At 38.1% G+C, this 16,470-nt stretch overlaps 1 protein-coding gene across 1 annotated transcript; it reads left to right on the top strand.

Annotated features, from left to right (window-relative positions):
• Nucleotides 1–176: 176 nt before the first annotated feature.
• On the top strand, nucleotides 177–15,294 carry CEP97 (centrosomal protein 97kDa). The gene is made up of 11 exons (XM_010182723.1): nucleotides 177–264; nucleotides 2,298–2,440; nucleotides 5,042–5,200; nucleotides 5,596–5,697; nucleotides 6,243–6,356; nucleotides 7,280–7,446; nucleotides 8,684–8,848; nucleotides 11,259–11,392; nucleotides 11,907–12,648; nucleotides 13,776–13,851; nucleotides 14,578–15,294. The coding sequence occupies exons 1-11, from the start codon at nucleotides 177–179 to the stop codon at nucleotides 15,292–15,294; spliced, it is 2,607 nt and encodes an 868-aa protein (XP_010181025.1).
• The last annotated feature ends 1,176 nt before the right edge of the window (nucleotides 15,295–16,470 follow it).

The raw sequence follows: 16,470 nt of genomic DNA, 5'->3' as shown, positions 1-16,470 counted from the left end.
GGCTGAGGGGGCTTGGACGGCTTGACTGCGTCCGTCTTCGTACCCTTCCCCGCTTACGGACGACGCCTGAGGTCCCCAAGGGGCTGGAAACGATCAGGATAGCGTGGAGCGAAGAGACCGGTGTCGGCTTGGCTTCTCGCCCTGGTCGCCGCCCAGCAGCGGGTTTGGCCCTGGTCATGGACGGAGTGGGGATGCTGAGAGGGACTGTGCATCCTGATGGGGCCTGGGCTCCTAAGGAGGGATTTGGCTGCAGCCCTTTAGAAGGTAGGCCAGGAGCTGATGCAGAACGTATCTGTTTTGTTGAAGTGACCAAGTGGTTGCAGAGGTGGCTGCTTAAGAGAGAAACATGCAGCACCTTCTCCCTGAACGTCCAAAGACAGAAGTGTGACTGCTTCTGGAACTGCTGGTTCTGTGTTGGTGCTCTTCAGGTGGCTGTGGATTTGAGAAGCAATGGAAATGTAATAAACATCATCAGAGATGCTTCTTAGAGGAGCATCTTCTCTAGTTCAGAAAATAGTACACCAAAAATGTTCGTCTCTGTCCTTAGCATAACTAAACCCTAAAAGCCTGCAAACTGTAAGAATATTAGTTATAATAGAGAATACAGAGAATAGAATATATAGAGAATTATAGTTCATGTTAGGGCAAGAACACTATTCTGGAACATGCTGCTCAAAAAGGTAGCATTGTTTACTGAGCAGACAGTAAGAGAAGAGCAATCACTAGAATGGTGTATGTATGTAAAACACAGCAGAGGCTTAATGTATGAAAATTGTTATTAGCAGATATTACCATGTGTGCCCAGTGATTCAGGTTCCCTGTAGATAGCAGCCATTTCCCTTTTAACATTATATACTATCAGTTTTTGCATGGAACACTTTAATTGTGTGTCCCATTAATTAAAAGTTATACTAGCGTATTTACAATTTGCTCCTGCCCAAATGTCACCAGGACCGTAGTAGGTCTGTATGAATGGTTTCTTGGTTCTGTCTTTTCAGTAGGTGCTTTGCAGGAATATGGGACATTTAGCCTATCAGTACAATTTGGGAGCACAAGCACCAACAACCCAAGGCGAGACGCACTCAAGGGTTTGGCCAGTGAAGTCCTAGAGTGGTATCTTCGGCTCTGAATTAGGCACATACCCTACTCGATAAATTAAGATAGTTAAGTACTTAAGATTTGCAGCAGTCAAACTGCTAAAAGGGAACATGTCTTAAAATATCCAGGAGGAGTTTTTAAAGGGAGGGTTGAATCTAATTTCTTCTCTGAAGTTTAAGCATCCAACTTCTGACAACAGAGAGGTGTCAGTTTTGGTTTCACAGACTGAAACCTCTGCCTTTGAGTTTGCACCTAGAGTGCACTTCCAAAAAGTAAAAATAATAATAATAAAAATATAATAAAAAGAAGTGTAGGCTAATAATAGTTTTCTTTCAAAATACATAGAGGGAAAAAGAGAAAAGTTCCGGCTTTTATTCAGTGGTCTAGCTCTTTGAGGTCTTGTTAATGATAAATAAGGCTGTTTATTTTCTGGCTGAGGACTGTTACATGGGTATTTCAGGTTTATGAGTTACATGCCCTTATCTTCAAATACTCAAATAGCGGGGTGTTTGATGGGACTCTATAGGAAAGAGAACTTTGTAGCTTTGCATCCTCATCAGGATTCCCATATTCTGAAAGGATGGATGCTGCTTTCCCTTTTTCCAGACTCCTCCTAGTTGTGGGGGTCTGTTTGCTTGCTTTGGTGTGGGTTTTTTGTTGTTTTTTTGTGACAGGTATGGCTGTGGTTGGTTGTGGAGTGTGATCCTACAGATGTGTGCTAGGCATGTTCTGGGTTTGCCTGCAAGCAGGAATTTGCATGGAGTGCCTACACGTAGGTAGTTGTCAAACTGCTCAAAACTTGAAATCTTTGAAGAACTTAAAAATTGAGGGGCTTATGAAATTTGAGGGTTTGAGAATCGCACCTTGAAATTTAGCTACCAAAATTTTGTTCTGCTTACCACTTCAGAGGATCTGTTACTGACACTCTCAGAATTCTACCAGAATTCTTTGCTGGGGTGGGACCTAGAGTCTATATCTTCCAGTAGCTGAACCATTTACTCTCATGTGTTTGGTCTGAAATAATTTGCTTCAGTTTTAAGTGAAAAAAGTTAATTTCTATTTGCAAATTAGCTGCATGCATAATGGAGCAAATCTGTTTCTCTTGTTTTGCTTTCTCAGTACATATTCTCATATAGAAAATGTTGACTTTGGGGCACTTTTCTTTGTTTTTCTTTTCCTTTTTTTCTTTTTCATCTAAGGTTTGGTAGTCAACTGCTCAGGTCAAGGATTGCAAAAACTGGGTCCAGCCTTCCCCTGTGATGCTGATACTCACACTCTGATTCTGGACAAAAACCAGATAATTAAATTGGAACACTTGGAGAAATGCAAGAATCTGATGCAGGTCAGTGTAATTTAATTTGAATTTGCTATGAAATAATGGTATCGTGATGCTAATTAAAATACTTACGCTTTAAGAACATACTGTGTAATTTAAGTAAGTTAGCCTTTACTGTCTTCATAGGAAAATATTAAGTTGCCCGAAAAGTAATTGTGTGGTTTTTTTAATAGAGGGACTTACATGTCTTGAACTGTAACAAACTTCACTTTAAACCACAAATTCATGATGTAACTTGACAGCTGACAGTTCAAGCTTGGGTTAGAAAAAGAAAGCGCACAACTTCATTAATAATTATGTATTTGGTGTTGATTTCAAAACGAAAAATCAAGAGGAACATTTTTGACATATTTTGTTATATTGCTACTGAAAAGGAAAAAAATGCTGTGCAAGCTTACTAGTGATGTGAAGATGCCTTAAAACTACAGCAGTGTCACAATTGGTTTGCTGAATTTTAGTCCAGACATTTTGATGTTAAAGATGCAACTACGCTCAGGAAGGCCAATCAAAGTTGATAACAACAAAATGAGTGCAGGGATAGAATCCAATCAGCGTTTAAAAACACAAGAGATTGCTGATAATCTTAGTGTATTGAAATGGAGCATTAAAAACCATTTTAAACAGCTTGGATGCATTAGGAAGCTCAATATTTGGGTACCACATGAGCTCAAAGAAATTCGTCCCACTAAGCGTGTTGACATCTATGATTTTTTCTTGAAGTGTGTTCTTTGCGATCCACTTTTGAAACGTATGATAACAGGCCATGAAAAATGGATCATCTACAGCAATGGCGAATGAAAAAGATCATGGAGCAGGCGTGATGAAGCAGCTCAAAGCACTTCAGCTGTTCACCAAAGGAAGGTGATGCTGTCAGTCTGGTGAGATTTCAAAGGTATTGTGCATTTTGCGTTGCTTCCAAGGAAGCAAACCATTAATTTGGAGGTGCACTGTTGTCAACTGGATAAATTGAATGATGCCATCAAACAGAAGTGTCCAGAATTGGTGAATCGTGAAGGTGGTGTGTTTCTCCATGATAACACAAGATCACATACAAGTTGGTCACTCATAAAAAATTGTTACGGCTTGGATGGGTTGTGTTACCACATCCACTGTATTCACCAGACCTGGCACCATCAGACTGCCATTTGTTTTGTACTTTCAAAACACCTTGAATGGTGAAAACTTCACCACTGCTGAGGATATCAGATCATTCTTGGAACTGTTTTTTGCTGAAAAAGTTAAGAACTTTTTTGAGTGCAGAATCAGGAAGTTGCCTGAAGGATGGCAAAAGGTAATTGAACAAAATGGGCACTATATTGTTTAATACAGTTTTTGTTTCCCATGAAAATTTAGCCTTTCATTTACCTAGAAAAAAACCCCACAATTACTTTTTGGGCAACCCAGTAAATAATGGTTAACTAAAATAGAAAGGTTTGTTTTCAGTGTACCTCTACAGTCGACAGTGGGGGAGGCTGTTTTGTAGTTACCTAGGCAACTACAAATGAACTAAATAAGTCCTAAGGTGGGGGAGGGGTGATGTCATAAGGAAACTTAGAAAAGTCACTGATAACCTACATTTTGACACTTAAGTTTTGAATACTTGAGCTTTGTAACCTTAAAAATAACTTTGTTTTATCTTTCCTCTGTGTAGTTGTAAACAGGCATACATACATACAGGACTCTCCTCTCTATTTGTGTTTCAGAACTCTTCACAAAGAGGATTTGTAGTCTTAATTTATGAAAAGAAAAAAAAGGCAGGATTAGGTTAAAATGAAAAAATAGCAAATAAAAAAAGAAATGGGAAGGATCTGTCTAGTCTTGTTAACATCTATTCATGTAGGCCCTGATGTTGCTAGTGCTTATACTTAATTTTAATACTAGCAACTGTCCATATAAGTTCATGAGGGTATTAGTGATAACAATGTTAAGCCTGTGCATGGTTCTTGCAAAAATCAGAGTATTAATCCCTCCAGGGCAAAGCTGTACAAGTCCATGTTAATTATCACTGAAAGTCCCTCCAGATAGACTTGAAGTCACCTAATTGCTTCTAGAGACAAGCTAAACTGAGACAGGAGAGGTGGGGTTTGTTGCTAGAACAAACCTTCACCAGTCTCCCAGCTTGATGATCATGTTATTAATGTGTATTTCTAATCAGGGTTTATCCTTTAAAAAGCTTGTAATTTACAGTCCTGTTAGCACAGGACCTTTTTGAGAATCATGTGGTATATATTTTGTCCTCTGCTGTATTGACAGTAAGTATGACTTTACACCAGAAATAGTGCAGCAATTTACACAATGACTTGGCAATTCTGGCTTTCAAGTCTTATTTTCATATGACATGATTCCTCATTCATTCTCCTTTATTTAGCTGTTGCTAGAAGGATTTCTTCTTAAGTTTGCAAAGTGAATTGTGAAGGCTGCTTTCTTTCATCAGTAATTTATTTCTTGGCTCTTGCTGGTTTTTGTCCGTTTTATTTTCTTGAAAATGGGATACACAGATTAAAGTAGTTCCTATTGGATTAGATTAAGTGCTAAAAATAAAAGCCTGTTCTGTCTGTGCAGTTTAATAATTAAAACAGTTTCTTTTACTTGTGTGTCAATCTGCAGCTCTCTGTAGCCAGCAATCGTTTGGTGCGAATGATGGGTGTAGCAAAACTGACCAAGCTCCGGGTGCTAAACTTGCCTCATAATAGTATTGGGTATGTGGAAGGACTGAAGGATTTGGTGCACCTGGAATGGCTGAACTTGGCAGGAAATAACCTTAAGGTAAAGTATTTAGTCACTGTACATTTTTCTAGAATCTAGCGTTGTAGAAATTTGGAAAATGCTGCAAAGAAATATGAATACGTTTCTGGTTTTGATTGGAACAAATGTAGAAGTTTTGCATCTACTGGTTTATGAAAGAGAAGAGGACAACTTTTGGACAAGAATTTTCTAGGAAAAAAAATAAAAGGTTTGATATAATAAGAATTGGGAAGTACTATCCAAAATATGAAAAGAATTATCTTCTTTAAAATGAAACTGTGAAAGTGCAGTTTTCATTTTGGGTTACTGATCTGGTGTTTTTTTACCTTTCAAAAACCATTCATAATTATTGATACCTGGTTTTATATAATGACTGAAAGAGTTACTGTGAGTAATTGACTTCTGTATTTTTGTAGGTGATTGAGCAAATCAATTCCTGTCTATCTCTTCAGCATCTTGATTTGTCAGACAACAACATAGCTCAATTAGGCGATCTTTCCAAGCTTACATCGCTGAAGGTAGATGTTTCTGTTACATGCTTTGCATAGAGAAATTTGCTTTAAAAATTGCTGTCATTAGAAACATTCATTATTCAAGCACTAGTTCTTAGAGCGTTTTAACTAATCAGTATAAATTCTAGCAGGAAGCATGTAACAATTCCTTCTTTTTAAGTTGCAGGCACTGAGGCAGTAATTTTTCTGTAACTACTGTAATGATTTTGATAACGATAACATGATGAGGTCTTGTTCATAGCTCTCGGTTCTGTTATGCCATGAATCAAGACAAAATGTAGTGTTAACCCTTTCAGCGTGAACACTAGAGAAAAAAATGTTTTCAATTGCCTTTTCTGCAACTGTGACTATACTTCAGTTCTACATTTTAAAATGAGAGGATTTTGCTCTGAAGTGTGTTTTCCCTTGCTGGAATAAGCAATTTTTTTTTTAATTATACCAGAAAGCTTTAACTATAGTTCTTTTGTGTGTATCGTGCAGGTATTGCCTGAACAAAAAACATGGGGGTTTTGATAGAACGTACATTTCATCATCATGTTCTTATTTTATAGACTCTGTTGCTACATGGAAATATCATAACTTCACTTCGCACTGCCCCTGTTTGCCTACCTCAGAACCTGACTGTTTTTTCTTTGGCAGAAAATGAAATTGGAGACTTAAATGAGGTGAGATACAGAAGACTTTAGGTAGACTGAAAGCAGATAGTTGGATGATTCTTTTGAGAATGTAAATGAATATGAGCTTTCTTCTTTGAAACAACCAGTATTGATAGCCGTAACTGTGTAATAGTCTATATGTAATAACTATACTTGCGTTAGCAGCACAAGCTAGGTGACACGTTTTAAGACTTACCCTTGAAAGAAACTTTGCTTTTTTGTTCTTTATTTTTACATTATTCAAGGATGTCAGAAATTTAACGATTACATTTATAGAGAGATTTTTATGATTGCCTGAAGGTTGAAAGCTGAGCTGATTAACTGCTGCAGAGGGCTTCTGCAGCTGCTGTGTTTAGAACAGAGGTTTGAATTGTGCTTGTTTTGACTGAATGTTTTTGGGCCTATGTCTTATTTTATCTATTTCTCAGACATTGTATAAGAGAAACAAATGCTCTGCTTGTGATTTTTGTCTTTATTGTTCTTTTTGGGTTTTTTTGGGAATATAAGTAGCAGCCAAAACTGTCAGTTGAACTCCGATGTTTTAAGAAAAGTCTTATTTTGGTGATAAATTTCTCTTCAAAACAGGACAGTGTTTCTCCAGCTTTTTTCCTTGCCTTTTTTAAAATTCTTTTTCAAAATCTCAATACCTGTTGTAGTGAACTGGAATCATAGAAATGCTGTACAGATCTTAAGATAAGCTAATACTTTCCAAGGACTATTCTACTTACAGGAGAATTAACGGGAAAATGGCAGTAGTTGTTAGAAGGTCTTTTAAAGATGTTCATGTTCAAAAAGCAAATGTTATTTTCATTGTATATGTAACAATGTTTTGTGTGAGATGTCTAGCTGTAACTAGGAGAAATGTAGTATGTTCTGTAAGCATTTAATGGGTTGGTTCTGTTTGGTTAACAAATATAACTGTTTTTCTCAAGGTTTCTTTCCTGGCTTCTCTCCGTCAGTTGGAACAGTTGTCAATTATGAACAATCCTTGTGTGATGGCCACACCTTCTATCCCTGGCTTTGACTACAGGCCATATATTGTCAGCTGGTGTCTGAACCTTAAAGTTCTTGATGGATATGTGATTTCTCAGAAGGAAAGGTGACATAGAATTAAAACTCTAAAATTTGGCTAAGCTGAAATTGCATTTTTCTATAATAAAAATGGACAAGTGCTAATGATCTGAAATTCTGCTTGTCTTTCTAATGGCCATATGATATAGACAGACCAATTAACATTGTTCCTTTTGCTGAAGTTTTAGTATGTTACACTAGAATTAATAAGTAAAATTACAAGTTTGTTTAAGTAGAAATATAAAGTTAAACTTTGGTTTTATTTCTCAACTCACAGTAGCACTATGACAAAGCAAAACTGTGGGAGCAATTTATCAATGGTCTGTTACGTCTTCCAAGCTTACAACCTCTTTGACACTTACAGAATGAGACAGCAGATAATGAAGCTATTACGTTGGGGAAGCTCAAATGTGCACTTCTGTGAAGGGCCTAATTTGTGTGTGCGTTTCTAGATTTGGCTTATTTGTATCAATTAGTCAAATATTATTTTGCTTAAATCATTTGTTACTGTTTCATTGTGGTCGTTAGATCACTCTGATATCTGTATGACAGTAGCTATGTCTTCTTAAAGATCTCGACATCAGAACAGTCCAAGCATAAATGTTTTCCAGTATAAACACATTCTAGTCCAATACATTAACATATTCCTGGACTTTAATATCTCTTTTTTTTCCCCCATTACTAAAATAAAAAGCTTCCTTTTTGTCAAAGGTAAACCAGTTCTGTTTCTGTTTCACCATAACATATTATGACTTTCCCAAAAAGCTGTCTAAAAATTCTCAAATTTTTTTTGTGACCAATGGGGTTTCCTGTATTAACTGTTTTATTACATATAGTTACATTATAATCTGTGTTCTCAGACTGAAGAGCATTTAATTTAAAACCAGATTTCAACTGCTGAATACTTTCAGTGATGTTGAATACTATTCTCTGTGTTTGTGTGAACTTCTCTGTTTCTGTAAAAGCTTTGCTGATCAGTTCATTGACACAAATGTGTTTTCACTGCTCAAAGAATACACACAGGTAAAACAGAGACCATACAGTTTTGGTCAGAGTTTTTTTTGTTTGTTTGTTTCATCAATGCTTATATGAGGGAATACATTATTCTGGTACTGAAATTCACAGTTCCTCTGGGCACTGTAGATGTTCCAGGTTTTGATTAGATTTGTGAATTAGTTCTTAGATACCAGAAAAACAGTAATCAAATGAGAGTTAGGGGTTTAATGCCATGTGTTAATGATGACCACTATCCCCCTTCCTAACAGTTTGAAAGCAGAATGGCTCTACAGTCAAGGTAAAGGAAGATCCTATCGACCTGGGCAGCACATTCAGCTAGTCCAGTACTTGGCTACTGTTTGTCCTCTTATATCTGCATTTGGTCTGCAGACTGAAGAGGATGCCAAACTGGAAAAAATACTGAGTAAGCAAAGGTGAGAACTTCTTGTTTCTCTAATGTTAGAGAGTGTAATTGAGAACATAATTGCATGTTCTATTATGTGTTAGATATCATAAGATTTCCTTTTAAGTATTTCAAAGCAACAGTGAGGGCTGGAGATGGGAAGAATCATGAAGGTACAGGATATGTCATGAAGAGGAATGAGAGGCAAGGCAGCAGCAATAGTGTTTTCCTGTTTACTGGGCCATCTAGAGGCAAATTCTCTGTGTTTTTCAGTCTGTGCTCTGTAGGACATTGAACATGATGTACATTAGGACTGTGATTAAAACAAACTACCTACAGAGATTTTTTTTTTGCCACAGAGAAAGTGAGGAAAACCTCAAAAAGGAGATTAAATTAACTTTTGTTCTAATTACTGTTATGGTACATTAACGTATTAGCCACTCTTCTGTTAGCATGTTCTTTCTTGGTTTTAAAGTTAAGGTTGTCCTTTGAGGGATGCTGTTCCCAGTGATGCACTTGATGATTGCTGCACCTGGCACCTCCAGTCTGTCATCAGAAGCCTTGATAGAGTGTGGATGTTCTGCCTTCTTGCTAAGGTCTATGCAAGTAGATGAGGAAAGTTACTGTGTTGTACTTTCCTCTGGTGAAAAGGTGAACTTACTGAGATTAAAAGCCAGAAAATGTAACAACGCAGGTATCCCTGTTCCCTAGGACCTATTGACAAACTTTTTTGCAGAAAAATCAAAGCAGAAGACTCAGCTCAAAGGAGCAGGCTATGTAAGTGGCATAGTGTGGGTTGATAGTTGGACAACAAGTGTTGTCCAACACTTGCAGAAGGGTGACATCTCATCAAAAGGACTGGAAACTTGGGAGTGTCTGCAAGGATCGACTGCATACTTTGTCAGTGTAGATTGATCTCTGGGAGGAAACTATAGAGACGTCGGGGCCATTTCAGAGCATAAGGTCCAATAAAAGTATATTGACGTTGAAATTTCCAGCTAAGTGCTCTGACACTTGCGTGATGTTTCTGGGGAAAATTCAGGGAGTTGGCTTGCAAAATATAACTCTTAACGAAACACAAACCCTCACCAAAAATGCAACCCCACAACATCTCTACCCATAAGTGTGTGTGTGTGTGTGTGTCTATATATACACATACATATATGATTTATAAGGCAGTGTCATGGTTTAACCTGGCAAACAGCTAAACAACACACAGTATGCTTGCTCAACTCCCCCTCACTCCCCAGTGAGATGGGGAAGAGAATGTAAAAGCAAAAGAGCTCACCAGCTGAGATAAAGACTATTTAATAATTGAAATAAGCCAAACTGAAAATAATAATACTAAGGAACTGCAACAAGAATAGGAACAACAATAACATAACAATTAAAGTTATAATCAGCTCACAGACAGCAGCCACTGACTGTATGCCAGTGACAGCATGACAAGGGAGGGGTAAGCCTAAGGAACCGAGATGGGCTTCCATCACGAAGGAGAAGGGAAAGGATCAAAGGGGTAAAAGGTGCGAAGTAGAAGGGTTGAAGAGGTCATCCCCTGCAAACTCCCCAATTTATAGTGAGTGTGACATTTATGGGATAGAATACATCCTTATTGGTCAGCTTGGATCATACCTGGATCATTTGTCCTGGGTCATCTATCCCAGAGAGTTCCAGGCTTTTGCTTCCCCCTCTTGTGCAGAGAGAAGAAAAAACGAAACAAAGCAACCAAACAAAACAAAAACCCACAGGTACAAGTGAAACCTCAAAAAAAAAAGAATCTAAGTATCTGCCATCAAGAACAAAAACAATAGCCTTATCAGCAGACACTGCAGTTTTCTCAGAAATCCAACTCTGCTGAAACATTAAAAGGGAATTGTACAATTCTGTCCCAGCAAAACCAGGACAGGCAGTTTGACTTTCTTACCTCTGCCTCATGATCTTTGAATTTAGGCTGGACTGAAGCAACCTGTGTGTTTTCTCAGTTTGTAAAGGATGATTTTGTTTGATTGTCCTTGATTCAGTCTTTTTGAACTGTAAAAGACACTTCCTCCATTCCTCAAACTCCTCTATGCATACAGGTGTAAAGTATCTTGCAGTAGACACTTAAAATATCTGCATACCTTCCTTGTGTGTAGAAATACTTCATGATTCTCAGTCTATAGTCATAATCTTGTGTTGGACTTTTTTTTTTTTTTGATACATGTAAGTGTATTGAAGAAAGAGGGGAAGGAGGAATGGGAACAGCAGCAGTCTGTACAATCCCTTACTTTGTGAGTAGTCCCGTTAGCGTCTTGTAGATGTAGGGACAGGCATAATTAGCCTCTTGTCTAGAATGGTTTGATCACTTGTTTCCTTTAAAGTAGTTGATAGTTTCTTTTAAATTTCTTCTATACCAAAAAAGTGTAAAAGAAATGTCAAATCTGTTGGAACTCTGTGCTTAGGCTCCACCAGAGGCAGTTGATGCATCAAAACCAAAATGAAGGACCACCTACAACTTCTACTCCCAGCAAAACACCACCAGTTACTTTTGAACACAGCAGTCCAGCTCAGCCACCACAGATAGTTCTTGAAAGTGGTAAGAAGCTAATCTGCACCTGTGATCTAACCTCCGGAAATATTTTCTTTTTAACATAGATAATTCCGTGGAGAGTTATAACAAGGTCCTGGTATTATTTTATTCTGTTGATTTTTTTGGAGACTTTCAACTGAAATTATGCTTTGTTTTCTAAAAATATATTCCTTGCTTATTCATGTCTTGAAATGCTAGTAAGATTGCTATGTGAAAAACACAATCCAATAAATGAAAGAGTTATTACTTTGACTATTCCTTCTGATAAAAGTGTAACTTCTCCAGGGGGAGGCAGTTTGTCCAGTTTACTGTACCCAGTATATGCAAGGATTGTGGATGTTACTGTGATAAGTAGTTATTATTCTTGTTGTTATATAGAAATAATGCTTATTACTAGCATTTTAGATCTTTCATACCCAGGTTCTAACTATCTAAACCAAACCATGAATCCCTATGAATTAAATGAAGATATGCTACTGAATACCATGACACTTTTGAATATGGGTTTCTGCCTATCTAGAACCTGTCATCCAGAAGAATTCTTGGGTTGGACCGAGTGCAAACGATGACCATTCCTATGCAGTAAAGAACACTTTTCTTCTTGAAAGAAGTTTTCACAAGGACCTATACCTTGAAGATATACAGACAGATGAAGACAAACTAAACAGCAGCCTTTTATCCTCAGAGTCTACTTTCATGCCAGTTGCTTTAGGATTGTCTCCAGTGTCTTCTACTTCAGACCTGAAGCTACATGGAATCAATTTGAGCCTAGAAGATGATGGTGATACAGTGATCGAATGTGGGAGAGAAACAGCTAACAAGCAAGAAGCTTCATGTGTTACAAGAGGGCACTTGAACAGAGCAGTGGGAAGAGTGGCAGCTCAGGAGAATGTAAAAGAGAGTATGCTGTTGCCTTCTCCTGGTGTGGTAACAGCTGGCCTGACTGCTAATACTGGTAACTGCTCAGCATCCTCTGAAGACCAAGTTCTGCAGAGTCACCCCAGCACCTCAGTAGATGCTGAATCGGGAGTTAGAACTCTCTGTCCTGACCAGATGACAGGAGAAAGTTCTGATTCATTAGCTGTTGTTGATCAAGGCGCAGCTGAACTGCGAAGAATGACTAAAGCAGCTACTAAGCTTCAAGCCTGCTGGAGAGGATTTTACATGAGGAACTACCATCCCCGAGTCAAGGAAGTGCGGTATGAAATTCGACTAAACAGAATGCAGGAGCACATCGTTTGCTTAACTGATGAATTAGAAAAGTAAGTTGAGATGATGCTGTGTATTTTCAGATTCGAATTAATATTACCGTTGTTTCAGCATACATAAATCTTGATACACATACTCACAGTAGACTAGTATCGTTGGTATAAAACTGTGATTATAGTAGAGGGTTGCTTCCTGTAAGATAAGAACAGTTCTGCACGTGACTGTTCATATTCTCAAAGTGCCTTCTATGAGTGGGTTGAGTTAGAATACGTTTTTCTGTTCCTCTGTTAGCAGGACTTGCAAGTTTCTCTGAGTAACAAAAATAGAAATTCCTGAGTGTTGTGGTTTGGTTTGATTTGTTTTTTTTCAACTTGTCTCCTAGCAATTACAGAGTCTATAAATGAGGTGTCCATATTGAATGTCATTTCTCTGTTACTGGCAAAAAGAAGAATTCTCTCTGCCTTGCATGGTACAATTCTAAAATGTGATTCTGTGCTTGGTTCTGGTTTTTGGTGTTTTGTTTGGGTTTTTTTTTGTGGTGGGTGGTGTTGTTGGGTTTTTTTTGATCCTATGAATCCACGTTTGGAGGAGATAATTATCAAAGTTCCTCAATTTGTAATATATTAATTGTGGATTTAATTAATATCTTTCTGGATCAGCCTGGGAACTGGTGGTCTGACAGGCTCTTTTCTATCCCAAACAACAATAGTTCTGTGAGCCAAGTTGAGCCCTCGGTGAACCTCTAGAAACTCCCATTGCTTACGCATCATACCTACGTCCAAATTGTATCACTTGGGGAGAGCATAATTTGAAATGATGGAGCACTCTTTTGGGTTTTTGGGAGGGTTGGGGTTTTTATTTGTGCAGAAAAAAGAAGCACAGCTACCTAAAATTAAGTTATTGGGTTCAGTTTACAAAAAGGCACTTAAATTATTGGCAAGTCAATAAATGTGCTGCAGCCAAAGGAAGAAGAATCTTAATGTAATTCTGAAAAAGAAACTTGAAGTCAGCAGCTGGATATTTACGGCAAGCCAGACTGCAGTAATGTCTTAATGTTAGGCTCTGTTGTAGCTTTCAAGAGTGCTGTTATATAAGTAGGCATTTTTATGTGTTCTTGTTGATCTTGTTACCCAAATGTTGCTTATTTAAGCTGCATAAATTTGGATGTGTGTTCTTCCAGACTAAGAAAAGAAAGAGAGGAAGATAAGGTTCAGAGGCTTGTACAGGAGGAAGCGGTCAGATTTCTTTGGAACCAGGTAAATAGTTTTAGTCCTTTTTTTGCTTACACATGAATTTGAAAGACACTATTTCATATTGTAGTTCCTGAAGAGATAGTCAATACAGTTCATTTTCTCCAATGATGACTTGGGTGGCTTATTAGAATCTAATTGCTGTGTTGTTTGCTATACTGGTACTGTGGGGGAAAGTAACATTCACAAGTATTAGTGCAAGAACACTGGCTTTGTTACAGAAGGCTAAATTATGGCCTGGTGTGAGGAGGACAAAATGCAAGGGAAGCTAAGTAAATGTAGCAGAATTGTGAAGAACAATGTGACTCCCAGATGCTCAGAACAAATGAAATGGTGTCAAGCTATGTTGCTTGTGAGCAACTGCTTTTTAAAGTAAAAAAGTTATTAATACATCTTCTAATAAACTATTCTTCCAAAAATAAGACTGTTTTCTTAAGCATGGGTTATTTCATAAGGATCCCCATCCTTTCTGTTTTTAAGAGCAGATTCCTTTTTCTTCAGGTACTTGAACTTGGGAGGCTTGTGTGCTCTGTCAGTGTTGGGCATCTAGGTTTAAAAGCCTTTATGTAACAGTGGGAAGAACATATTTTCCCTAAAGGTATAGCAAACCTTTTGTTAGTTCACATGCCCTTAAATTTTATACTAGAACTTTGTTCGGATTGCAAGAAATACTCTAGAAAGCAAAGTACTTTCAGTGGTGTTTCATAATGAAATTCTCCCTGTACTTTACAGGTTAAGTCCCTTCAACAATGGCAGCTTTCTGTGATGCAAAATTTAGGTGCTGCTTGGCAACCTGGGGTCCCTTCAGCCAGTACTTCTGGTCCATCCAAACCATCTATTGGATCATCCACACTTGAGCAAGAAACCCCACCAGGTGTTAGTGCTGCTTGCTTAGTTCCAGCGAGTGATGTTCTTCAGGAAAAGTCTTTGTTGCAGTTCCCAGATTCTGGTTTTCATTCTTCCATGGCTGATCAGACTCAAGCTGGGGACTTGTGTCTCTCTGAAAAGAGTTTAACAGAAGGAACTGAGAGCTCTCTTTCAGTGGAAACTGTCAAACAATGTGGCAAGCCTGTCTCAGCGTATTCCTCAGATCTAGAGGATGACCATGGGGAATTTGAGCAAAGTAGAGAGAGCTCTAGTAATGACCAGGACAATGGACTCATACAGCAGTATTTGGAATCTGTTCAGCAGCTGGAAGAGGCTGATGAAGGGGCAAGTTGCAACGATGAAACAGAGAGCAGCTGGCCACCAATTGCTGTTTCTGCAGAAAGTCAAAATTCTTCATCTGATGCTGTCTCTGTAGATCTCCCTCAAGATGCATCATCCCCTGCCAGAGGTGAAATCAGTCAGACACCAGAAAGCTGCAAACTGAATTCAGGAATAGTAGAAGGGAAGCAAACAGACTGTGATTCCTCATTTCAGATGCTGCATGTTGGGATAGCTGTATAGTGGGCTCAGTTCCACAAAGAACTAGGGATTCCATTTTGCTTTCCGTTCGCGTTCTTTTTCCTATTTATACATAACTTATTTTTTGTGTGCTGTTTCAGATTTTGACTCATGTTACCAATTTATGTTTTAATTAGTATTTTATTGATGTTGCTGAGAACTGACACTAACTATGCTAACCTGAAATCAGTAAAGTTCTCAGTGACAGGCATTATGCACTTTATTTTCAAACATAAACCTGATAGCCTAATAACCAGCTTCCATTAAATTAATTCTCAAGATTGAGGGTGTTGGGGGTGGTGGTAGTGTTTGCTGTAAATTCACTTCAGTGAATGTGTAAGAAAGTTTTGATTTTTTTCGTTTTTTTTTTTAAAGCAAGATTGAGTTCTTACTTTGTAAAGAGAAGGAAACAATATGGGAAGAAATGGAGTCAATATAGGCAGTGTGTGTGTCCGGATACAGCCTCATGAGAAAGATGAAAGCAGTTGCCTTTCAGATTTCTTTTTACTTTAACAGGAGTAATTTGGTCAGTATTTCAAAGATGCATTACATGAAATCAGTGTCCAAGTCAGTGACTTTTTTGTCATTTACTTGAAGCTACTGGCTAGGAATTAGGTCATTTACATATCCACTGAAACAAGGACTTACGGGAGTGAGACTTCAGGGAACTTCAAACAAACCTTGACCTTTGTTTGCCCTGAGGTTGAATTTCCCTGCTTTCTCAGGTTAAGACTCAAAGTAGAACCAGTAGCAGCCTTTACTACATAAGAATTTCAAAAGGGCATGTGATTTGGGAACATCGTTTCCAAGACCGCACTGCTGGCTTACAGCAACAGCAGACTTGGTGCCATATGTTTTGCCTCCACAAGGATGCTAATGTCACTGTGGGATTTGCATCTGCATGACTTTCAAGACATTAGTGTGTTTGGTGGATCACAACTACTTCTATCTACAGATATAAATATTAAAAGCAAATTACTTAAGTGACTTAAAGTGACTTAAGACTATTTCTTGGCATCTCTTCTGGGTTTTTTGTTTTTTGTCTCTGTCCAATATTTAACATCCTAATTAGATGTGGATTAAAAGCTGTATTTCTTCCCTGTTGGCAAATGTGCTAAATTGCCTAGGCTGTACTTACCACTTAAGCACCAGGCAGGCAATAGGGTTTGTCTTAGCCAT

This window comes from Mesitornis unicolor, unplaced genomic scaffold, assembly GCF_000695765.1.
Source record: "Mesitornis unicolor isolate BGI_N332 unplaced genomic scaffold, ASM69576v1 scaffold8274, whole genome shotgun sequence".
NCBI lineage: Eukaryota > Metazoa > Chordata > Aves > Mesitornithiformes > Mesitornithidae > Mesitornis > Mesitornis unicolor.
Note: the sequence above shows the minus strand (reverse complement) of the source record. Positions and strands in the feature narration are given on the sequence as shown.